At 43.9% G+C, this 25,990-nt stretch overlaps 1 protein-coding gene across 1 annotated transcript in view; it reads right to left on the reverse strand.

Moving 5' to 3' along the window:
* The window catches only part of CC2D2A (coiled-coil and C2 domain containing 2A), a 270,839-nt gene that overhangs the window by 53,998 nt on the left and 190,851 nt on the right, over nt 1-25,990 (reverse strand). Inside the window, exons 25-31 of the mRNA XM_070948913.1 lie at nt 17,814-17,915; nt 17,290-17,466; nt 8,127-8,330; nt 7,497-7,586; nt 6,665-6,778; nt 6,125-6,259; nt 2,837-2,959 (exon numbers count right to left, since the gene is read on the reverse strand). Of these exons, the coding sequence (XP_070805014.1) occupies nt 2,837-2,959; nt 6,125-6,259; nt 6,665-6,778; nt 7,497-7,586; nt 8,127-8,330; nt 17,290-17,466; nt 17,814-17,915 (945 nt within the window). The remainder of the gene's footprint in view (nt 1-2,836; nt 2,960-6,124; nt 6,260-6,664; nt 6,779-7,496; nt 7,587-8,126; nt 8,331-17,289; nt 17,467-17,813; nt 17,916-25,990) is intronic.

Consider the following 25,990-nt stretch of genomic DNA (forward strand, 5'->3'; position numbering starts at 1 on the left):
CCCGGGGGAAGCGCCCTGCGGTGGGGGATAGTGTTGTGGCCCCGCCCTCTGAGCCTGTCCCATTGGAGGAAGAAAGCTCCGAGCATGAGGAAGAGGAGTCAGCCAGGCCTCCCTCTCCAGGCCCCTCCCCTCTGGCATTGTCTCAAGTGCTGGACGAGGGAGAGGAGACAGCTGGTTCGGATCAGAGTGATGAAGAAACATCATTCCTGGACGCACGCCTCCGAAGGCGTGATAAACGTTTGCAGCAGCTTAGGAGGCGTGCTAGGGATTAGAACTGAGTCACTGGACCACACCCCAGAGACTATATAATAGAGGGTGGTGGTCAAGGATCCTTGTGACGAACAAAGCAAACCTTGGATAGTCACTAAAGCCTCGTCCGGAACTGCTGAGAGAAAGATTTAAAGTGTCGGACATTTGGACTCTTGAGTATTTATCTTTCTGTTTTACTTTGAAAATAAAGTCACTTGGCAGACGGTGTGTCTATCGCTGCCAAGTGGGAGATAAGACCTGGGTGCGTTCCAAAGTGTTTCCTTAACCCTCGACTGGCTGTGTTAGTGTGTGTGTGGGTACGGGGACAGATCACACTGTGATGGGCTGGGTGATGCGGGGTTGGCCTCCCAAGGTGGACAATGGTGATTTTCAATTGTATTTTAACAAGAAAAATGAACTGTCAATGTTGGGGGGTTGCTTATTGTGGGGAGACAGGGTGGTCATTCCATCACGGTTAAGGCACAGGGTCCTAAAAATGCTGCACGGGGGACACCCTGGTATTGTTCGCATGAAAGGCCTAGCTCGTAGCTATGTGTGGTAGCCACATCTCGACCAAGACGTCACTGAGTGGGTGGGGAAGTGCAGGCCCTGCCAGGAATCCCGCCCAGATCCCCCTATAGCTCCCGTTCAGGACTGGGAAAAACCAAAGGGACCATGGGGGAGGATTCACATCGATTTCGCTGGCCCATTCCATGGCCAGTACTTCTTAATCATTGTAGATGCATATTCTAAGTGGCTCGAGATTGCCCTAATGCCATCTACCACTTCTGAGGCCGTAATCAAAGTACTCAGAAAACTGTTTGTAACACACAGGTTACCGGACACCCTGGTTTCTGACAATGGGCCCCAATTCACGGCAACTCAATTTGAGGGCTATCTAGCCGAGTTAGGGATAAGACATGCATTATCCGCTCCTTTTCATCCGGCTTCGAATGGCCTTGCAGAGAGATTTGTGAGAACGGCCAAAGAAGCTCTGTCCTGGCTCGATGCAGGGGACTGGCAGGCTAGAATAGATGAGTTCTTAGCTGTACAGCACGCCACCCCGTGCCCAACCTCGGGCCGCAGCCCAGCCGAGCTCTTAATGGGCCGAAAGCTAAGGTGCATTCTCGATCGATTGCACCCCAATTACTCCCCCGATAACTTCAAGGGGGAAGGGGGAGGACTAAGGCAATTCCAAGTGGGAACACCAGTATTTGCCAAAAACTACACTAATGGGCCCTTGTGGGTAGAGGGAACCATCGTAGGAATTTCAGGTCCAAAGTCATACACAGTTGATATAGGGCATGGTAAAATTTGGAGGAGGCATATAGATCAATTGAGTAAACGTTTACAAAACGAAAATCCAATTACTGTAAATCCTAACTATCAAGGTCTTCCTGACACAGCTACCTCAAGCCCGAGTAAGCCGGAATACTTATCTGGCAACTCAGAGTTCCAGCGCCGCCCCAGAGAGTCGACACTCCCAGCCGGGGATAGCCACACCTCCGGAGAAACCCAGGAGGTTCCATTGGCGGAGACGGGAGAGACGGGAGGTCCCTCCGACTGGCTCGACGCCTCGCCAACAACTGAACTGCACAGGTCAACCAGGACTAAGACACGCCCTGGTCACCTGCGTGATTTTGTATGTAAATATGTAAATAGATAGGTTAAGTGCCTTCTGGGAGTGGAGGGGTGTTATCTATATATCTATTTTGTGCGGAAAATTCAAATGTTCAGTGAATTCTGATTGGCCCATGGTTGCCTCTGAAAAGTATATAAAGAGGACTGTTGCCTGTGTTGCTTTGCTGAAGTCTCACCCTGAATTAAAGAGCTGTTGTCACTAGCTTGCTTGTGCCTCTCGTTATTCCCGCGCTACAACACAATCAGCAAAGCAAATAGTATTTACTAAAATACTAAAACTATTTATTTATATTATTCCCTTTCAGCAATTTCAGATATAGGTAGACCTTGCTTACGGATCACAATTGGAACCAGCAACTCTGTTGCCAAGTGATATGATCATAAAGTGGAATGTCACATGATACCTGACTTAGGATATCAGTTCCATTGCAGTCGCTGAGCAAATCATCCATGGCCATCAAGCGGAATGTCATGTGACTGATCTGCAACTTCCTGCTAGCTTCCCTATTGACTTTGCTTGTGTTTTTGGGGAAGGTCACAAATGATCACAGGACACTACAACCAACATAAATGCACACTGGTTGCCAAATGGCCAAATGCTGATCATATGATAGTGAAGATGCTGCAACAACCACAACTTCAGGACTAGTTATAAATCTCTTTTCAACATTGCTGCATTTTAGAACTGTCGCTGAACACCCTGTCAGTAAACAAGGACTACTTGTACAATGGAAATTGATATGTCCATGCTATAATATATAGAGAGAGGACTATGCAGGGTTGAAGGAGCTCTCATACCAACCCACTTTACAGAATTGCTATTAAGGGGATAAAATTAAGAAAGATTCCCCTCTTCCTAATAAAATACCTTAATCTGAACTTCTAAGAAAAGGGCAGGATACATTTCTCAACAGTTCTAATAATATCAGAATAAAAATTCCTTTACCTGAACACTGGAGAGACCAGGGAATGGTAAACTTCTAGAAAAGAAAGGTTTCCAAAATTTGGTTTTATTGACATCAAAATTTATTCTTGGTGGAGAATCATACTGTTGAATATTAAACCAAACCTAAGAGGGAAAAAACTTCTTTAAGTATTATCTCTGTTATGCAGTAGTAATTCAGGACTAATTGATCTGGAATGAATCCACAAAGCTATTGAGGTTTCTTTTACCTTCACCCAGATAGGGGTGATATGGAGGGTTCTTTCTGACTTTAATTTGAACCTCTGACACAGTGGCAGGATGTGGCCAATAAGGGGGGAGGAAATTCAATTGAAATCAACAGACATTCGGAAGCTCTCCAGATCCAAGCTTAAACATTCTGTGTTTCCCCGAAAATAAGACCCAACCCACAGTGGTGAACTCCAAAAAAAATTCCCTACCGGTTCTGTGGGTGTGGCTTGGTGGGCGTGGCTTTGTGGTCATGTGACCGGGTGGGCATGGCCAACTTGTAAAATGTGGTGAAACTCACTTAACAATGCTCTTGCTTAGCAACCAAAATTTTGGCCTCAATTGTAGTCATGTCTTTCTTTCTTTCTTTCTTTCTTTCTTTCTTTCTTTCTTTCTTTCTTTCTTTCTTTCTTTCTTTCTTTTTCTTTCTTTCTTTCTTTCTTGTCTCTCTCTCTCTCTCCCTTCCTCTTTCTTCCTCATTCTTTTTCTCTTTCTCTTTCTTTCTTTCTCTCTTTTTCTTTCTTTCAGCGTCAGGAGAAGGAATAAAGTGCTCCGGGAGGACAGGCAGCCTGGCCCAGAAACGGCACGTCCCTGGTCATGGGCTGGATGTGGGCAGCAGGACCCGAGGTGGAGGGTAAGACAAGCGGGCGGCAGACAGCCAAAGGCCCCATGGAAGCGGAGCGCACCAGGCCAAAAGGCAAGCGAGCCTCGCCATGTCCCCCTGAGGTGGCTCCTTGGCCGAGTGCAGCAGGTCTCCCCCCTCCACAGCGAGTGTTGGCCTTACCTTCTAGATCCTCCGCTGGTGTATTTTTTTGGCATCTGCCTGCCTTCTGCCTGCCCTCCCAAAGCATCTGCCTGCCGAAGATATCCGCCTGCCCTCCCGGAACACCACCGCCGCCCCTCTCAGCCCCAGCACAGTGGCTGCGTCTCCACCAAGGGCTGGCCTCCCACCCACTGGCCAGGCCGGGCTTGATGCCAACCTTGGAAGGCAAGTGGGCGTGGGAGACCATCGGGAAGGCTGCGTGGAAGGCAGGCAAGCATGGCAGGGCTGCGGGGGAGGGAGTAGGCTGCTAGCTCCCTTCGCTGTGGCTCGGTGGCTTCGACATGCTTGCCGGCCTTCCAAGCGGTCTTCCGCTTGCCTGCCCTCACAAGTTGGCCACGGGGATGCTGGGAAGACCAGAGGGAAGCATGGCAGGGCTGCGGGGAAGAGAGTAGGGGAGGCAGGCTGGGACAATGGAAAGCAGAGACTGGGCGGGGCGAGCGAGCAGCAACCGGGCAACTGATTCAGGGGCATGGCCAGTAAGAGGTTGCTACTAGTTTGGCAACCCAGGCTAAATGTCTGCTACCAGTTCGGCAACCCAGACCAAATGTCCGCTACCAGTTTGCCCAAACCGGTCTGAACCGGTCAGATTTCACCCGTCACCCCAAAAACAAGCCCTAGCCTGATTTTGGGGGGGTGGGCCTAACCTCTATCACAAAAATAAGCCTGGGGGATGAGCGTGGCCAGCACAAGAGGTGAGCATGTGGGGGTCGAAGGTATCTGGCAGCCCCTTGGCACAATGCAAATGTCATTAATTCCAAGCATGGAGGCAGAGGCAGGGGAGAGAAGACAGGTGATCCAGATGTGTGTGCAGCTGCCTGACTCACGGGAGGCTTGTGTGGCAGCACCGGCAGCAAGTAGAGGCATGGGGGATGGGGGAAGCAGGCGATTCCGACACCCTGTGTGGGTTTTTGGTCAGTGCGGCCACAGGCAAGCCGTGAGGCAGTGGGACAGGGTCGGTAGTAAGTTGGGATCTCCTCTGCCTCTGTCTGGCTCTGTTGCGCATTCTTCCTGTCTGGCTCTGCTGTTTCTGTCTGGCTCTGCTGCGCACTCCTCTGCTTCTGTCTGGCTCTGCTGCACTAATAGCTCAGTTTCAAACCGTCCCTTTTGCAAGCACATAAAGCTTTGAGTCTCCATCATTTCTCAAAGCAAATGGCTCTGTCCCAAGCACCTAATAGGTGACTAAACACTTTTCACCCAGATGGAGAATGACAGAGACTCAAAGCTTCGTGTGCTTGCAAAAGTGATCATTTGAAAAGGAGTGATTAGCTCTGTTTCAAAGAGTCCCCTTTGCAAGCAGACGAAGCTTTGTTTCCCTCTGGGCAAAAAGTGTTTCGGCAGCTACCACCAGCCCTGCCCTCTCTGTCCCACTGTCTGCTTGCCTCAATCAGGGCCAAGCTCTCGACATGCCCCGGCCTCCATCTGCCCTACCAGGAGGGCGAAGAGCCCCCATGAGGTGCCATGGCCAAGAAGTGTCCCAGCAGTAGCTGGGCCAGCCGAGAGCTTGGCCCATTGCAGCCACGGGTAAGCAGGCACTGGGATGGAGAGGGCGGGGCCAACAGTAGCTGTGCTCTCACTCCCACCAGTCCCCATGCTCACTGCCTCCTGCACTTAAAAAAATAAGACTTCCCTGAAAATAAGCCCGAATGCTTATTTTCAAGCCCAAAAGAAAATAAGTCTAGGTTTTATTTTCAGGGAAACATAGTATTACACACACTCTGCATTGTCATCATAAAAGAGTCTGGTAGAATACATTGTAGCTCCAGAAAATGATGAAAAAATGAAATTTGCTTGTGCCTGTTGATTTGCACAAGTCATGATGTCACTTGCCCTCATTTTGCACAGCTGCTCAGTTGATTCTGGCTCTTGAACAGAAGGCAACTACAGCCCTTGCTTCTGCTTTCAACTGACTCACTTGGAAGAGAACTGGCACCAACCTTCTGGGGTGGGAGAAAGAAGGCACCTACTCTTCATATGGCTGTAAATAAATTTTATGCCAGTTGGAGCCAGGCTGACAAGCTCATCATACACTGGATGCACAAGGTATTTGTCAAGAATCTGCTTGGCAAGATCCAGAGAACATCTTTTGCATGTGGATTAAATTCTAGGTATCCTCAACAACATCTCCTGGTGCAAGACGAAAAGAAACCTATGTGCAGGCAAACCATCTGGTAGTGAGCCCAGGTAGCTGACAGGAACTGCTCAGCTGTGCTAGCAGGGCAGCTAGGGGATAGTTCACTTACATTGTCTGCAGAAATCAAACAGCTGACCCTTTTCAATGGACAGAAAGCATCATATTGTCCATAAAAATGCCCACGACTTGGATTCCAAATCATATACTGGTTTTGTTCCCAAGTTAGCACATAAGCTGTTGGTCCCTGGTGGGAAAAATAAAATTATTTACAATTTCCCCTTTCCCTTCTACTATTTGCCTATTAGTGCTTAAGACACAAATTCTAAATTAGCTAAAGTGGAGAATAGAAGACTGGCTCTTTCAGGTGATGTTCAGTTATTTCAGTGTAAACTGAACTCCTCTAATGAGCCAATGGAAGAATGTATAATCCAGTTCAGCAGTATAGAAGGAAATAATAACCCAGTTCAGCAGCATAGAAGGAAAATTTTGTTTTGGAAACTCTGGGACAACCTGCTCACTGTTACAGGGGGATAATCTCTGAACCAGGGTTTTTGTCTGCTTCTAAAATCAGTATGGACCATGACTGGTGAGGTAGGATGTTATCTCATGCAAGGAAGTTTTATTGAAATGCAAAGCACAAACGCCTTACCTCCGGGACAGCATTCCCAATTAGAAGCCAGGCCTTTTTGCCAAGAGCAAGAAAATAATTACACAATAGCACAGCATGTTCTTCTTCGTCTCCAGCCAAAAGATCAAGGAACTGCTAACAAGTGTGAGCAAACAAATGATGCTGTTAAGAACTATTTTGTATCACTGAATATTTTGAATATTTAAATTCCACTTAAGGAGGTAGAATTATGAAAGGGCAGCTATAAACTGCTACTACTTCAGCCTCCAGCTGTGTAATGAAAACAGCCATATCTTATTTTCATTTAAAGTGGTTCAACTTAGAACTACACAATCAGAAAATAAATATTCTTAACAAATGCATAACATCCTTTTATACAATAATTTAACTTACTGCAGCATGATTAAGGAAGGATAGTTAGGGATTTCTAGACCAAACTGGAACACTAAAATTGAAAGCGGATGGTGCCTGCCTGAAGAAAGCCTTTGATGTGATTTCAATTTCCATGGATCCTAAAAGGTCATACTATGCAGCAATACAGTTTTTCCACTGATTTATGTAATCCAATGCAGAAGAGCATTGTTAATAACATCACAACCCCGAGCAACTTTAATTATTCCATACACATCCCTATTGTTTTGGCATAAACAATTACAAAAGAACTTCCTTTGATTATAAACACATAGTTCTAGACTACGGGTGTCAAACTCACATCATCATGGAATGTATAGGGACTTTTTTCCCTTTTGCTAAACTGGGTGTGGGTGTGGCCAGTGTGTGACGCATTCGGCCCATGCACCATGAGTTTGACAGCCTCATGGTGCAGTCTAGACATCTGAAGCTTTTAACTTACATCAGAGGTACTCCACAGATCACAAATTCCAGCAAATGATACTGTATCAGGTAAGAAAGGAATCAGGGCTACATATCGGGCAACTAATTCCTATGTACAAAAAAGAGAAAGCAAAATCCTCTCATTAGCCTGAGGCCAAAGCTGTTATTGTTATTATAAACACAAGACTTTATCCTCTCTTTAGAAATGGTGGGTCGCTCGTGGTTTCTACTGGTTTCTACTGGGCTTGTTGCAGGCTAGATCAGGCTTTCTTCCAGATTGGTCCAAAATAATTCAATTTGGCTGCACCAAGTCAGGTCAGTGTCCTTGGGCTGACTGGTCCACTTCTCAGAATGCCATGAAGCAGACCCATTGAGATTTAATGTTAGCAAAACAAAGAATTGAGGAGTCCTTGGTGCTCTCTGAGATTAGTTATTTTATTGTAGATGTTTCATTACCTAAACACTAGCACTGATGATGTTACCTAGTTTAGGAAATGAAATGTCTGCAAGAAAATAACCACGCTCAGAGAGCACCAAAAACCCCTTATTTCAATCCTGAGCTACAAATATTCTCTTTTATTGAAGCAAAGAATTAAATCTTGGTTTGCATATCACAGATGTAAGTTCCTCAGAGAATAAAAATACGCACGGAGGTTTGCTGTGGACTGTCTGGATAAACTCGTAGGAGCTCTTCTGGGGGGTTGAGCGCTCTGATGAATCTTGTAACAAAGAGAGTTTTTCCACTGATGTCAATTACAGTGATCAGGCATTGGCGATCTGGAAATTTCAAGGCACATTTAGCTTTGTATCTTTCAGCTGCTTGAAGAAGCTTCTCATCTTCTTGAGTGTCAAGCTTAAAGAAAAAAAAATCCAGTTTTTTTTTTTTTAATGTTGCAACTAATGCATAAAACCTAAATAGCTCATATGATCATAGCCACAGACCACTCCTGTCGAGATTAATGCTTTGGATAAAAATGATATTTCTTGTTATGGATGGAAGAAAGGCACCAGGAGGATATTCAAAGGATACTTTGATTCAATGAAACTTCAGCCAAGGACCTCACTAGAGTTAGTACCTGACCATGACTCTTTAAAGTAGGTGCATCTTTTTCTGGAATTGCACAACTATCCTGTGCCAAATGCCAGGGAGCTTGTCTTAATTGAGAGACATTTTCCACTGTTAATAAAACATGGGGCACTGAAACACACATTTTCATCTACAATTCATTACCAAATAAACACACAAAGGTTTGACTCTTCTATATATCTAATTCACAATATATTTCTCTCTTATTTAACTCTTTCACTTGTTTGTATGTCTTCAATTTCCTATTTCTCTTTTGATTCATTTTCCCCTTCCCTTTTTCTCTTCTCTGTAAATTCAGAAAATAGTGCAGTTATATAATAATAGTTGTCACAGCAATAGTTGTAACAGTAATAGTAAACACTGTGGATATATCAGTATACTTGATCTCCACAGTATATTAAATAATCCCAATTCCGTACTCTGTCTCAGCACCGAACACACCAGCTTAGAAATAAAGTGTGTCTTGAGAGTTTTTGATGGTTCCTACATCTTGTAACAAGAATGATGCTCTACATTACTATTGTCAAAATAACCAGACACATATTTTGTACTGTATAAACACTAATTTTAAGTGTACAAGGAAACAAATGCACAGCAAACCAAATGCACAGTTCTAAGCAAGCCGTGTTATTTTTTTTTTTTAATTTAAACATCATTTACCTTCTTCAACATTTCATTCATCTGCACAGATTCAAGAAGGCCAGCAAGAAAGGGGTGGGGGGGAAGATATGAACGCAATGCAATGGCGCAGAATCATGTGAAAGAATATAAAAACTAAGCTATTAAAATAATAAGGGGAATGTTTGACTATAATTATTGTTTTTCCAGAAGTAAGAAGGAATTGTGATTATTAGAAAAAGCAGTCAGCTTTCGAGCAAGACGTCATCAGAGAAAAGAAAAATCTGCCCATCTCTACTGAATGTAGATGACTAAACTCACTCTCAAGAAAGAGTTATGTAATCTTTGTTTCAAAGAAATCCTTCAAAATTCTGAAATTTCTGAAATCAAACCATCAAGAGAAGTCCATAACAGTAATTGGACCTGGACATGAATTTTCATGGAGCAAGTTCTGATTAAAAGGATGGGTTAAGGAAGAAGTTAAAGTTAATAGCACAAGAATTCCAACACGTACTTTTGCTTCCAAACGGGAATGATACAGAAATAGAGATAGGTACATAAAGAAAGAGAAAGATAGCTATGCAATTCAAAACTGTTACTTTGGCTTGTTTTTTCCTAAATTTATGCAGGAATTCCAAGAAGCAAAAAACTTTATTCTCTGGAGAGGTATATTGAATGCCCATCCCAAAACAGGCCTTGCCTTCCCTCTGCCAGCAGTGTGGACCTTGAACTTATGAAAACATTGCTTCACTCTCCCAAATCCCCAACTTTATTCTCATCTTATCATTTTATGGTTCAGCATCTATAGTTGCATCTTCAGTTATTTCCAAGTGACGATGGTCCAATAGCAATTCTAGGCCATATGCTGTTATACTGTTCTCTATATAAGGACTCTAGGCAGACCCTTATATATTCTGTCATGAAGAAATTTCCAGGTAGAGCAGCAGACTCCATTATTTCCACCTTGGCAGCCCAGCCCGGCACAGGGAGGTGTGAGTGGCAGCATGCACGTGTGCATAGCTCCATTGATGTGAGTGGTGGGTGCATGTGCCCTCCACTTGCACAAATGGAGCTTTGCACATGAGCTGGTGATGCTTGCACTCATGCTTTAAGCTCCATTCACGTGAGTGGAGAGAGCTTAAGTGGAGGTTGCTTGTGCTAACGCATGAAGGGTGCTCATGTGCGAAGTTCTATTCGCATGAACTTCACGTACAAGCACAATCACCCTCTGCTTGTGCAAATTGAGCTTTGTGTGCAAACACAGGTGCCATCCGCTCATGTGCGAAGGTCCATTCACATGAGTGGAGGACATGTGCACCCGTATCAATAGAGTTGTGCATGCACACATGCACCTGCCACTCACAAACACATGCCCGGGCTGAGCCATCAAGTTGGAAAGGTTGGGGACTGCTGCTCTACCTGGAAATTTCTTCATGACAGGAGTAAGGTCCTAGAGTCCTTATATAGAGAACAGTATAACTGTAAGGATGGCCTCCTTTCATTATCCAAGAAAGAAAAACCCCGACTCCATTTTCATAGAGAAAGGTAACTTTTACTGGATAAGAACTGAATGCAGTCAAAGAAAAGCAAGGTCTGAAGCAAAGGCACGAAAATCACATATAGAAAGCATCTCCCCCCAACTGTCCAGCGTAAATCATCCAATCCACAGGTTCTCCAGGGGTCACGTGGGAGCAAACGTCTGGCAGTGTCATCCTCTTGCTATGCCATGACCACTGACCTTGAGACGTTATCAGCTTCAAAGAAAACACTGCAGCAAAGAATTACTTTCTTTTTCCTCCAGCTCGCTTCTCCCCCTCAAGAATCCCCCCTCCCCCCATTTCATGGCAGCCGAGCAAGTAAGCAATGAAAGAGCGGAGGCTAACATTCGGCCCCCCTGCAGAAGAGACATTATTCCTACAAGAAAAAAAAAATGACATAAAAACAGATGATCACACAAATAGAGCAAGATATAAAACAGATTAAGGTTTATCAGGATATTTGGAGTGAAACAATTGCACTTTCTTTGGAACACGAACATCTCGCTTATTCACCCATTCAGCCTTAGATAATGGGAAATGTTTCCAGGCCACCAAGTACTGCACCTTACCACGATGCTTTCTGGAGTCTAAGATCTCTTTGATCTCAAAATGCTGTTCCCCTTCAATCAGTATGGGGACAGGAGGAGGTTCTTGATCTGGACGCAAAGGGGATGAATGCTCCGGTTTTAACAAACTTACATGAAACATCAGATGAATTTGTCTCAATTTTTTTGATAGCTCCAATTGTACTGTGACTGGGTTAATGATCCGAACTACCGGAAAAGGACCCACATACTTGGGTCCAAGCTTCTTAGACTTTTGGGTAGTTTGCAGGTATTTGGTGGAAAGGTAAACCATATCACCCACTTTATAAGTCCATGGTTGAACCCTCTTCTTATCAGCTTGGGCTTTATGCGCCTGATGTGCTTCATCCAGTGCCTTACAATTTACTGACCAAGTGCCCCGTAACTGTTCAATCCAATCAACCAAGGAAGATATTTGTGGATTCTCCTGAGGCAACTCTGGAATGGGCACAAAATCTTGGCCGGAGGCCACTTTGAAAGGGGTAAAACCTGTGCTGCTATGTATGGAGTTATTATAGGCCACTTCTGCGAACGGCAGTAAATCTGCCCAGTTATCTTGCTGATAATTTATGTACCATCTCAGATATTGTTCTAATATGGAATTGGTTCTTTCACAAGCCCCATTTGTCTGGGGATGGTGGCTGGAGCTTAACCCTTGGGCGGAGCCTATCAACCCTAGGAACTCTTTCCAAAAATGGGAGGTAAATTGAACTCCTCTATCCAAAATTATACATTCTGGAGCACCATGTAACCTGTAAACATGTTGGACAAACATTTTTGCAAGTGTTTGTGCAGAAGGAATCTTGGAACATGGGATGAAATGCATTTGTTTGGAAAACAAATCAGTAACCACCCAAATAACTGTGTTCCCCCCACTTTCGGGCAATTCTACAATAAAATCCATGGAGATTTCCTTCCATGGGGCACCCGGTCTGGCAACTCTTTGAAGCAGTCCAGGTGGCTTTCCAGGAGGCCTCTTGGCCGAAGCACACATGGGACAACTGGCCACATATCTGTCTATGTCCTTCTTGAGTGTGGGCCACCAGAATTGCTGCTTAACTAGATGTAGCGTTTTCACAAACCCAAAATGCCCAGCAACTTTGGCATCATGGGCGTGCTGTAAAACTGTCACTCTCAGACTGGCGGGAACATACAGCTTGGCTCCCACCCAAACATGCCCTTCCCGAAGTGTACACTCATTTGAATGGGCCAGAAACCACTCGTCGGTCTTTAGAGCTTCTTGTAGCTGCTTAGTCAAGTCATCCGACAAAGTGGGATCTGCTTTCACCTGGGCTCTAGTAACTACTGGTGTCGCCAGTTGTATTGAGGGGATAATTGGACGAATCACCTCCTGCTTAACACTACTGTATTGTGGCAGTCTAGAAAGGACATCCGCCATGAAGTTGTTCCCACCAGGAAGGTAGCGCAGGGAGAAATTAAATCATTTGAAGTGTTGAGCCTAGAGGACTTGTTTTGGGGACAGTTTACGTGGTGTCTTTAAAGCTTCTAAGTTTTTGTGGTCAGTCCACACCTCAAATGGGTGCTTAGCTCCTTCAAGGAATTGTCTCCATGTCAGCAGTGCCCAACAAACCACAAAAGCCTCCTTCTCCCATATGGCCCATCTCCTCTCGGTCTCCGTCAGCTTCCGAGAGGTATGGGCACAGGGTTGCAGCTTTCCTTCTGCATTCGCTTGTAGTAACACTGCCCCTACTGCTACATCACTGGCGTCAGCCTGTACAACAAAAGGGGCTTCCATGTCTGGATGTTTAAGGACCAGTTCGGCAGCAAATAACCATTTTAGTTTCTCAAACGCCACCTGACAATCCATAGTCCATTCGGGGGGCCGGGAGGGCTTTGATTTCAATTCTCCTTTTGTTTTCAGAAGATTTGTAATTGGTAATGCAATTTTGGCGAACAAGGGGATGAACTGTCTATAGAAGTTAGCAAATCCCAGGAAGCTCTGTAGTTGTTTGTGGGTGCGTGGTGGGGCCCATTCCAAAACTGCCCGGACCTTCTCCAGATCCATCTCTATTCCCTCATGTGAAATGCGGTACTAGGGATATCTATTATCTAGGGATATTGATTATCTAGGGATAATCAATTTTGTTTTGTTGGAATTCGCACTTGGATAGTTTGGCATACAGTTCAGCAGTCCTAAGTTTTTTCAGGATGGTTCTCACCAACTGTATATGGTCGTCCATGTTATCAGTGTAGATAAGAATGTCATCCAGGTAGACCAGTACTCCCTTGTACAGGTGTTCATGCAGTACTTCATTAATTAGTTGCATGAACACAGCAGGGGCTCCTGGCAGTCCGAAAGGGAGCACCCGAAACTGGAAACATCCCAGCGGGCAGTTAAAAGCCGTTTTCCATTCATCCCCTTCCTTAATGCGAACTCTATAGTAGACCTCCCGCAAGTCCAGTTTGGTGAAAATTTTCCCCTTGCCTAAGTAGGCTAGCATGTCCTTCATGAGCGGCAGGGGGTAGACATTTTCTACGCAAATGGCGTTAAGGTTTTTGTAGTCAACCACCAAGCGAAAGGACTCATCCTTCTTTTCCCGGAAAAGTACTGGCGCTGCCACCCTTGGCCTAGCTGGTTGGATAAAACCCCGTTTTAAGTTTTTGTCAATAAAGTCTCGTAGTTCCCCCAGCTCCCGGGGGGTCATGGGGTAGATTTTTGGCTTAGGAAGTTTTACTCCAGGGAGTATTTCAATGGTACAGTCTGTGGGCTGGTGGGGGGACAGCACATCTGAGGCCTTCTCTCTGAACACCTCCTGGAGGTCCCAATAATCCTTTGGAATCTTTTTCTCCCCCGCAATATGGTTTGTCGCCGTTGCTGCCCCCTCATTTTCCACTCCGTCCACCAAATGGGGTTCCTCCCCTTCCTTCCCTGGGTTTTTGGAGCGAATGTGCAAAACTCCTGTTCTCCAGTTTATGCGTGGATTCCATTTACGGAGCCAAGGCAGTCCAAGTATGAGGGGCCATTCCATGCCCAGGGCCACTATAAAACAAAGAGTCTCTAGGTGATCCCCCATTTGCATCTCGATTGGCTTGGTCACAAAATTGGCTGGGCCACCTCCTGCCACCGATCCGTCTAGCTGACAGAATGCGATGGGCCTTTTCATCGCTTTTAGTCTTAGACCCATCTTTTCAACCACGTCTGGGCTAATTACACACCTGGTGCATCCGGAGTCTAGGAAGGCTGGCATCTGGCCGTGGGCCCCAGTGGATGGTACCCTTAGTTCTACTGGGATGGTCATGGGGCCCCCATTGTGACTCATCAGGTCATCATCGGATTCGATGTCGGTCTCGCTGTCGTCAGTGGCGGTCGGAGTTCCCAACTCACCCTGTTTCAGGGGAGTGAACTCAACAACTTCTCCTTTCAGGGCGGTCTTGCAGGCTTTTGCGTAAGCTTTGTCAGCCTTCTTTCTTCCAGCAAAGGTCGCCTTGGGCGCTGGTTTGGAGAAACACTCAACGGCTTGGTGCCCCTCCTTCCCACATTTGAAACATGCGGAGGATTTTGGCTTGGGCCCTGTCTTCCCCACTACTGCCTTTGGCGCCCCCTTGTGGAATAAGGGGGGTGGCTGAGCCCAAGAGCGCCACAGAGCCAGCTTCGGGCCAGGTCGATCTCCACATCCGCTGCTACCAGGTACCAGCTCTGCAGATCTTCAGGGACCCCCCATGAACAGCAATCTTTGTAGACATCCTCATTCAGCCCATCTTTATAATTCTCTAGTAGGGTTACTTCTGACCACCCTCTCATGTAGGGTGCCAACTCGCGGAACTCTTGGGTGTATTCCGCCACCGATTTCCGGCCCTGGTGAATGCCCTTCATTCTGATTCTCACTTTTCGCTCAGCTAAGGGTCCTCAAAACACACTCTGAGGGCTCTCATAAATTGATAATAATTTCTCAGCAAGGGGGAGTTATTATTGTGGAGTCCCACCATCCATTCAGCTGCTACTCCCACTAGGGCTTTGGTAACGCACCTCACTCGTGCGGCATCTGAGAGGAAGTCCTCTCCCCAATCCTGCATATGGTTCCACACTTGGGTCAGGAAAAATCCCAATGTCTTCAGATCTCCTCTGAACTTTTCTGATATGGGGGGAATTTTTGGCTTTCTTTGCCTCCGGGGTGGTGCCTGCATTGCCGGGCCCCCTGGACTGCTGCCTCTCCCGCTTAAATTCCAGAGGCTTGAGAAGTTCCCTCCCCAGCTTGCTCTCTCTCTTCCCCACAAGCAGCAGCCTCTGGTTCATCCCTGGAGTGGTCCCCCCCCTTTCTCAGCAGGATAAACATACCTCTCCCGGCTTCTACGGCTCTCCTCAGCTTCCTTCAGAAGTTGCAGGGCATGTGTGACCAGGAGGCTTTCTTTTTGCTCCTGCATCCAGGCAGATTCTCCCTTTCGGGGTCTGGTGCTTGTTACTCCGGGGGGGGGGGGGTGTCTTTTCCAACTCCGGTAGCCTCCCCACTCCCACCGACCATCTGGCTTGCTCCGGTTCTTCTTCCAGCCTTAAATTTGCCATCCAGTCCGAGGCTCCCCCCCCACCCCCCCAGGTGGAATGACAAAGCTGTTGAACTGGCAGCTCCCATCTGGTCCTGGTCACTGTCTTGATCAGACATTGCTTGTTCAGCCCCCTCGGTAGTTTTCCGGGATGGCTGTTAAAAGCAGACCTTGCTTAATGTCAGGACGGCCTTCATTAACCAAGAAAGAAAAACCCCAACTCCATTTTCATAAAGGTAACTTTTACTGGATAAGAACTGAATGCAGTCAAAGAAAAGCAAGGTCTGAAGCAAAGGCGCGAAAATCACATATAGAAAGCATCCCCCCCAACTGTCCAGCGTAAATCATCCAATCCACAGGTTCTCCAGGGGTCACGTGGAAGCAAACGTCTGGCAGTGTCATCCTCTTGCTATGCCACAACCGTTGACCTTGAGACGTTATCAGCTTCAAAGAAAACACTGCAGCAAAGAATTACTTTCTTTTTCCTCCAGCTCGCTTCCCCCCGTCAAGAATCCCAAGAGCTCCCCCCTGCCCCCTTTTTATGGCAGACGAGCAAGTAAGCAATGAAAGAACGGAGGCTGACAATAACACCATTCGGCCTAGAGTTTCTGTTGGACCATCATCACTTGGAAATAACTGAAGATGCATTGAAGTACCCTTAAAACATCCAAGGACTGCTGAGGCATAGTATCCAACCTGATTAATGTGAAGGCCTTACAAAAGCCTGTAAATTATAATTATAATTATAATTATAAAATTGGAATGGATGATAAATATGTGGTGAGAATGGATCATTTTGGAAGCATATGATAAATATTAGGATGTGACACATTATATAGGCTTATTTGGAGATCTAAATCCCAGATTTGTTATTTAAGGGCAGTTCTAGCACTATCAAAGCCTAATGTGCACAGACTTTCTATAGACCAGCGCAGCAACTCAATTTTATCTAGCGCTTTTTAAAGCTACAATGATTTAAAATGATCTGTAAATAGTGATGGGCCCAAACCTATAGGGAATAAAATTAACTTTAGTCAGAAGGTAAGAATAAACCATACTCTAGCATTGAAACTATGTCTGTTTATATTTGTAAAATGGCATTTTTAATACTATTTGGAACCATCAAAATGGCTCTAATAAACTTATTTTGGTTGGTTTTGATAGTATTGAGTTTTGTAGAGAGCAATTTTTGGAGTAATAGAGAAACTATGGGACTACCTTCACTTGGAAGACCTTATAGGCTGCAGGAACATAATGGCTCCTTTTGAATGGTAAAAACTTACAATAATTGTACAGGTATGTTGTGCAACACTTCCTCGGAAAGAAAAATGAGCATGCCAAAGATAAATTGCACTCCCAAGAAAGGTGCATACCTGTTCAATTGGAGTCCCATTTACTTGCTATTTGTGGATTTTATGAAAACGGAGGCAAACCCCTTCCTAAATGTCCAAATTATGCCCAGAAATAAAACTTGTCCAGGTTTACCCTTTCTTGAATTGATTCTCCAGGAATGAGTTGAGGTTCAATTGTAATGAACAAGGAAAGGTAGGAACCATCACTCAGATGCTGCATGGAATCATATTTTCTGTCATTTTCCACATTTTTCACTTTGCTGTAGCCAAGAAGAACGGGAGGAGTATCAATCTTAAATGTGCCATCAATCTAGATGGAGAGAAACAAAGAGTCTTGAATAAAAATAACAATAGCAGTAGCACTTAAGACTTATATACTTCCCCATGGTGCTTTATAGCACTCTCTGAGCGGTCTACAGTGTCAGCATATTGACCCCAAAAATCTGGATCCTCATTTTACTGACCTTTGAAGGATGGAAGGCTGAATCAACCTCAAGCCCATCAGAATTGAACTCCAGGATGTGGGAAGAGTTAGCCTGCAATGCTGCATTTTAACTACAGCACCACCAGTGCTCCTTAAGCATTAATATTCAAGAATGCTGCAGTAAGCTATTTATATGAATGCTTGTGTGTAAAAACGCTTTCTTCAGCACTTACTCTTCCTTGAAAATATACTGTTGTAAATGGTATCCGAACCAATCCAAGCCAGCGCTTTTCCATACAGGTATGGACCCCACCGATTTCTCTTTCATGATCATCCTAAGAAAATGTCCCAAAAATCTTGATCAACATTTGCAAAAAGAACATGCTGAGCTTCCCTATTTCTCCCCGTAGATTCTCTAGAATTAATGTATTTATTTAATATGCCAAGTTACAAAGCTATCCATCTTACAGTTGTGAGTCTGGGTAACCAAAATACAATTAAAACCAACAAATAATAATAGTAATAACACCATAATAGCAGAGTGGCATTCAAAGATAATCCAATCTAGTTCAAAAATATAAAAAACTCCAAGATGGCGATGGTGAGCAGCAGCTTTGAGCTTTGCTCTTTTTTACTCTCTATTTTTACTCTTTTAGTACTTTTTCTACTTTTAAATTAATTTTTAAATTGTACCACTTGAGAGGTCAGCCTTTTACTCCAGCTTTCTACTCCAGTTATAATTTAAGTAATGGGGAAAAGAAAGAAGAGACACTCTGCAATAGATTTTAACCAAGCCTTTGAAAGCAGCAGAAAAGGGAAGACTACACAATGAATAAGCAGACAACTTCAGTGAGTAACTTTGCCTCTACTCCTCCACCAGATAAATATAGCATTCATAACTCTTTGGAGAGGGATCTGCAGGTGAAAGGAGGAAGCCAACAGCTTTTAGAATTTTCTCCCTCCTTGACAGAGGATGCCTTCCTCCCCTGACTCCCACGGTTTGTTCAGCAGTTGCGGGGATGATATGAACCTAAAAAGGGAGTGTCAGATCCCTATCGTGATACTGCCATTCCTGTGGGGACGGGAGCCTGGATCATTTATTCACTTATTTCCCTCTTCCTGTTTCCTACATATCCTGCAACTTCTTAGTTTATCTCTAGCTCTAGCATCTATCTGCCCCGTGCTTTGATTTACCTTTGGGGAATATGTAAAGGGGGAGGGCCATCTGTTCCCCATTGAAGACATCAAAGCCGACTTGGGGACCCCCATGAAGCCCAGATGATCAATCAGAGTGGGGAAGAAGGACAACTGGGACAGAGGAACCCGAGGAGTCACCCTCACCCGGGGCAGTTGACAACCGGGCTGGAAACATGAGCTGGAAGCCCTTTCTAACCAGGAAGAACTGATCGAAAAACTGGGTGGAGATGACCGCCTAGTTAAGAGAAACATTATGCAGTTCGTAATGGAGGCTCTTGAAAACCTCAGAACCAGGGGGGAATTAGATCGACACCAGAAAAGTGGTGAGGCAGCAGCAGCAGTCAATGAGGTCGGGACTGCTGCTCCAGATCCAGCAGCAGCAGGCCAAGCAGATGCAGCAGTGGGGGGGGGGGGCAGCAGCCATCCAGATGAACCCATCTTGCACAGCACCAGCCCTTGCAATTGTCCCTGGCCACCCCAGAGTGCCACAACTTGAGAGGAAGACACCCCCCCCAGGAGTGAAGTATGATGGCAACCCGCAGCAACTGGGGTTTTTCCTGGCACATGTCCTCACATACATGCAGGAGTATGGGAGGAGTTTCCAGACCCAGGGTTCTTGGGCGCAAGCTGTCATCTTGGCCCTGGAAGGAGTAGCTGCCTGTTGGATGGTGACCCTCCACAACACAGATGCCTGTGAACTGCGTAACTTTGACCGATTAATGATGGCTTTCCACCACTGATTTGAAGACCCCTTGGCAGACCACAAAGCTCGTGATCGCATCAGAACTGTGAAACAGGGGTGAAGGCTGGTAGCTGAACACACTGAAAAGTTCTGAGACTTGGGAAAACTGGGAAAAAAAAACAAAAGAAAAAAGAAATACTTCCAAAAGAATTCTTTACTATGGCTGAAGAACTAAACTTGGCAGACGTATGGAGGGAAACACATGAAGAAGAGGCCCAATACACCTTTTACTCCCATCCGCATAACTCCTGGTCAAGACTGGACATGGCATGGATGACCCCAAATATCAAAATAGAAGTAGAAAAAATTGAGATAGGCACAAACCAATGGGCAGACCACAATCCACTATTCATAAACTGGAAAGGGGAAAGAAGACGTAAGAGATGGACAATGAACCAAAGATTATGTAAAGAAAAAGAATTTAATTTGATGTTGGAAAAGGAAGTAAAAATATTCTTTCAGATAAATAAAATAGAGGAAACCTCTTTACAAAACACATGGGATACTTTAAAAGCATATATAAGGGGCCTAGTAATAGCATATACAAGGAAAAAGAATAAACAGAAGAAAAAACAATTAGATAATTTAGAGAAAGACCTAAAACAAATAGAACAAAAACTCCAGGAAAAGCCTCAGAACAAAACAATAAGAGAAGAATGGGAAATGATTAAGCATAAATTGAATTTGAGAAACCAAACAGAACTAGCCCAAAAAATAAAAATGGCGAAACAAAATTATCTCGAACATGTAAATAAAACGGGCAGATGGCTAGCCTATAAACTGAAAAAAGAACAGAAAAAAAGAATGATATACCAATTGAAAGACGATAAAGGAGAAATTCAACATAGTAAAGAGGCCAAAAAAGAAATTATTAAGAAATTTTATGCGAACCTATATAATCAGGGGAAAATAGAGGAAGACAAAATAAAACAGTACATAGGGAAATCAGGAATGCCAAAAATCACAGAAGAACAAAGAATTACTCTCAATAGGCCAATAACCAAATTAGAATTAGATGAAGTACTGAAAAAGCAAAAAAACAATAAAACACCGGGACCCGACGGGCTACCGGTAGAAATATATAAAACAATGCAAGAAGTATTGGGAGAGAATATGTTGCGATTATATAATGAAGCTATGGAGAAAGCCAAAATACCAAATTCATGGACAGAAGCCATAATAACAATCATTCCAAAAGAAGATACAGATCTCCAGTTAATACAAAATTATAGACCTATTTCATTATTGAATGCCGACTACAAAATATTTGCAGCAATCTTGGCCGAAAGGATTAAATTAGTACTAAATACATATATACACCCAGACCAAAATGGATTTCTGCCGGGACACCAAATAAAGAACAACATGAGAATAATACTTAATGCTCTAGAATATTATGAATCACACCCGGAGAAGCAGGCAGCGTTGGTTTTTCTTGATGCCCAAAAGGCCTTCGATAACCAAAATTGGAAATTTATGATTGAACAACTACAAAATATGCAAATTGGGGAAAAATTTGGGAAAATTATAGCAGAAATCTATACCAAGCAATCAGCAAGGATAATTATGAATGATGACATAACAGACAAATTTAATATAACAAAAGGAGTCAGACAAGGCTGTCCACTTTCCCCCTTACTATATATTCTATCATTGGAAATCCTGTTGAAAAAAATTAGAGAAGACCAAGGAATTGAAGGTTTAAGGATCAATAGAGAAGAATACAAAGTTCAAGCCTTTGCGGATGACTTAGTGTTTTTGACAGAAAATCCTATGGAATCTATACCTAATTTGTTCCAAAAAATAGAAGAATTTGGAGAAGTGGCCGGACTAAAAATCAATAAAAGTAAATCGAAGCTAATTGTTAAAAAACTTACGGAAATCCAAACAAAAGATTTGATAGATAATATACAAATCCAAACAACAAAAAAAATAAAATATCTAGGAATCTGCTTATCTACAAGAACATCAGCAATTAAAGAAAACTATTATGATAAATTACTAGAACAAACAACAAAGAAAGACTTAGAAAAATGGAAAAATTTACATATTTCATTCCTAGGAAGAATTTCGGCCATCAAAATGACTATATTACCTAAATTTTTATATTTGTTTCAGGTCACTCCAATTAAAATAGATAAACCGTTTTTTGAAAAGCTGAATAAAATAACATCTAAATTTATATGGCCACGAATAAAATTTAAACTGCTTCAGGATACAAAAGATAGAGGAGGAGCTGCACTCCCTGATTGGGAGATATACTACCAAGCAGCAGTACTATCGTGGGTCCAAGATTGGATAGAATTAAAGGACTCTAGAATTTTAACAATTGAGGGACACGAACTTCAAACTGGCTGGCACTCCTTTATGTGGGATGAGAAATACAAAACACATTCATATTTTAAAACACACACAATAAGGAACTCATTATTACAAATTTGGCTTAAAATTAAAAAAAACAACATTATATGAAGATACCAAATTAGCTAGCACCGGCAGAATCAATTAGGCACCCAAATTTAACAGATAAGACAAAAATAATTAGATATAAAGATATAATTGACTATCAAGGCAAATTAAAGACAAAACAACAATTGGAGACAGATTTACACAGAGGAATAGACTGGTGGACTTATACTCAAATACAATCCAAATACAGAGAACATATAAAAACATATGAAATTTATAATCAAAAACAAGAAATAGATAAAATTATATTAGATTCAGAAAATAAATTAATTAGTAGAATTTATAAATTTCTTCTACGCTATAAATTGGAAGAAGAGACAGTCAAAGAAACGATGATTAAGTGGGCCCAAAACATCAAACACACAATACCTTTGGAAAAATGGGAAAAGTTCTGGCAGGTAAACCTAAAGTTAACGAAAGCAATGGCATACAAGGAAAACCAACTGAAAATGTTTTATCGGTGGCATATGTCTCCAACCAGATTGGCAAAAATACAACCTAAAAATAGCCCAATTTGTTGGAAGTGCAAAAAGGCACAAGGGACTTTCTATCATTTATGGTGGACGTGCCCGGCAGCAAAGAAATTTTGGTCTAACATCAAAAAATGGTTGGAACAAATAACAAAAACACAGATTGAAAAAGAACCAGAAACATTTTTATTAGGAATCTTTAACAAATCATAACCTAAGGATATCAAATATCTTACAATTCACATATTAACTGCTGCAAGAATAACCTACGCAAGAAATTGGAAACAAGAAAAAATACCAAGTGAAACAGAAGTAATAGGGAAAATTTTAGAATGCGCTGAAATGGATAGGTTAACCAAAGAATTACAAGAAAGAGAAGAATCAGACTATTATAAAATATGGAATAATTGGTATAATTGGTTAAAAATCAGAAATATACAAAAAATATAGGGGATATATTACCGATTGATACATATATATATAATAAAAAATATTATTAGATTAAAGAGAGGTGAAGGAATATATTATAAGTAGAATTGTAGAACGTCACTCTGAAAAAATGCTTAAGAAGAAATTACACTCTTTTTGTGTATATGTTGTATAAATGTTTGTTGTGTATATGTTACGTATGTCTTTTTTAATATTTATATTCAATAAAAACTACTTAAAAAAAAAAGTTCTGAGACCTTGCCTGCAGAGTGGACTGGCCGGAAGACATCCTAGTGAGCTGGTTCAAAGACGGCCTGAATGACAATCTCTACCATGCCTGCCTGGCTCAAGGGGCCCCAGTCTGCCTGCACGACTCATACTTCCTGGCTGAAAAAGTGGAGATTGACATGACCAGAAACCAGTACCAAGGGTAAAGAGCCTGGAAGAGATCCCCACTCCAGGGGAAGTGAGAGCCATCCAAGCTGCAAACTCCTCTGGCACCAGGATCATCTGCCTGCTTCAAATGTGGGAAGGAGGGGCACCGTGCAGCTGAATGTCATTCAAAAACTTCAGCTCGAAAGCCAGAATGCCTGTCTGGAGGAAAGCCCATGAAAACAACCCCCCAAGGAAAAGACACTGCACTGAGAAGTGGAGAAACCACAGAGTTTCGTCCCCTTGCAAAATTGGGGGAAGGAAGTCCAGCATCACCTGGGGAGGAACTGGGCACGTCCAAGAGTGACCCTGAAGATGACCCACTGGTAAGTGAAACAATTGAGCCACTCTCTCTGCCACTAAAACTATTCGTCCCCTTGGGGGGTGGGGAAGAGTGAAAATCTCAGCTCTCCTGGATTCAGGGTGCACCCAGTGTTTGAGTAACCCAACCATGGTGGGAAAATTGGGTATACGCTTGTGGAAGCTAAAAAAAACCCATCGCATTCTGCCAGTTAGATGGGTCAGTCACGGGGGGGGAACCGACCATTTTTGCCACAGAACCCTTGGACATAGCAATGGGGACTCATGATGAGAGACTCACTTTCATTGTGGCACCTGGAATGGAATGGCCACTAGTCCTGGGACTTACCTGGCTAAGGAAATGGAACCCCAGAGTAAACTGGCAACAGGGACCCTAAAGTTCCAATAGGGAGTGACCGGACCAGATGGCCGAAGGGAGGAACTTGGAGGAAACCTGAACAAAGAAACAGCTGTGGTCGGGAGAGCCGCACCAACACAGGGCGTTCCCAGGGAATATAAGGATTTAGTGTTCAGTGAATAGGGTTCCAATGAGCTCTTCCCCCCACCATCCCACAGACTGCGCCATTGAGATCCTCCCAGGTACTAAACTACCAAAGCCCAAGATGTATAGCATGTCCCCCAGAGAACTCAAGGAATTGAGGATCTTCATAGATAAGAACCTGGTTAGGGGATTCATCGAACCAACACCAACACAACCAAAAATTGCTGCTCCAGTGTTATTCCAAGAAAAGAAAGATGGGTCTTTGTGCTTATGCGTGGACTTTAGAAACTTGAACACTATAAGTGTAGAGAACGTGTATCCCCTTCCCCTCATGAAGGAACTTGTTAGCCCACCTATCCAAGGGGAAAATATTTTCAAAACTGGATCTAAGAGAGGCTTATTACCGAATCAGGATTAGGGAGGGGGACAAATGGAAAGTGGCTTTTAATATCCACTTAGGGTGTTACCAATTCAAAGTGCTTCCATTTGGACTGCAAGGGGCTCCCGCTGTGGTCATGCAACTCATAGAAGTGTTCCATGAGCACCTATACAAAGGGGTTCTGGTGTATTTAGATGACATTTTAATATACACTGAAACAAAAACTGAGCATGTAAAACTTGTCTGGACAACCCTAAACAAACTCTGCGCCACAGCTTTATGCAAAACTGTCTAAATGTGAGTTCCACAAGGATAAAATAGACTACCTGGGATACTGGATATCCCACAAGAGCGAGGAAAGTACAAATGGTGATTGATTGGGCCCCTCCCCGCACACGCAAGCAACTGCAAAGTTTCCTGGGGTTTGCAAACTTCTATTGACAATTTATCCTGGCTTTTGCGCAAATTGCACTCCCCATCACTAATCTTTTGAAAATAAAAGAGGGAGAGAAGCCAATGCCGAGGCAACCCTTAAACTAGACTATGGAATGCCAGGCGGCATTCGAGAAATTGAAACAATTATTCACAGCTGAGCCAATCTTGAAGCACCCAGATCCAGAAAAACCTTTCGTCATACAGGCAGATGCCAGCGATGTGGCTGTTGGGGCAGTCCTATTCCAAGAAAACAAACACGGCCAACTACAACCCTACACGTACACCTCTAACAGACACTGAACAGAGATGGGCCATCTGGGAGAAAGAGGTATATGCAGTGCAATGGGCTCTCCTAACATGGAGACATTTCCTAGAGGGAAACAAAATCCTCTTCGAAGTGTGGACTGATCATAAGAATCTGGAGGCTCTTAAGACCTCACGGAAACTGTCCCCAAAACAAAACTTCAGTCTCAAATATTTTCCTGCGGGAAAAATTTTTCTAGCAGATGCGTTGTCTAGAAAACCACAGTACAATAGCGAAAAGCCCGAGGTGATCAAACCCCTGCCCCCAGCTAGTGGCCAAGGTGATAACAAGGGCGCAAGCTAAAAAAGACCTAGTGTACAATTCCACCCTTCAGGTGTTCAAACAAGCCCTACTAAACGATGAATGGTTCCAAGCCCATAAAAATACCTGTTTACTTGGTTGGGGGGTAAATTATATTGTGCCCACGTGACACCCCTCCTGCGTGAGCTGCACTGGCTCCCAGTGGTCTTCCGGGTGCGATTCAAGGTATTGGTTACCACCTTTAAAGCGCTCCATGGCACAGGACCCGGGTACCTTCGAGACTGTCTTCTGCCACCAATAGCCTCCCACCGACCAGTCCGTTCCCACAGAGAGGGTCTCCTCAGGGTGCCATCAGCCAAGTTATGTCGGCTGGCGACACCCAGGGGGAGGGCCTTCTCTGTGGGAGCCCCAACCCTGTGGAATGAACTGCCCCCGGAAATACGTAAGATCTCCGACCTCCGGGTGTTCCGCTGCGCACTGAAGACCCTGT

This window comes from Pituophis catenifer, unplaced genomic scaffold (assembly GCF_029215685.1).
Source record: "Pituophis catenifer annectens isolate HBS135680 unplaced genomic scaffold, rPitCat1.0.hap2 SCAF_8, whole genome shotgun sequence".
NCBI classification, from domain to species: domain Eukaryota; kingdom Metazoa; phylum Chordata; class Lepidosauria; order Squamata; family Colubridae; genus Pituophis; species Pituophis catenifer.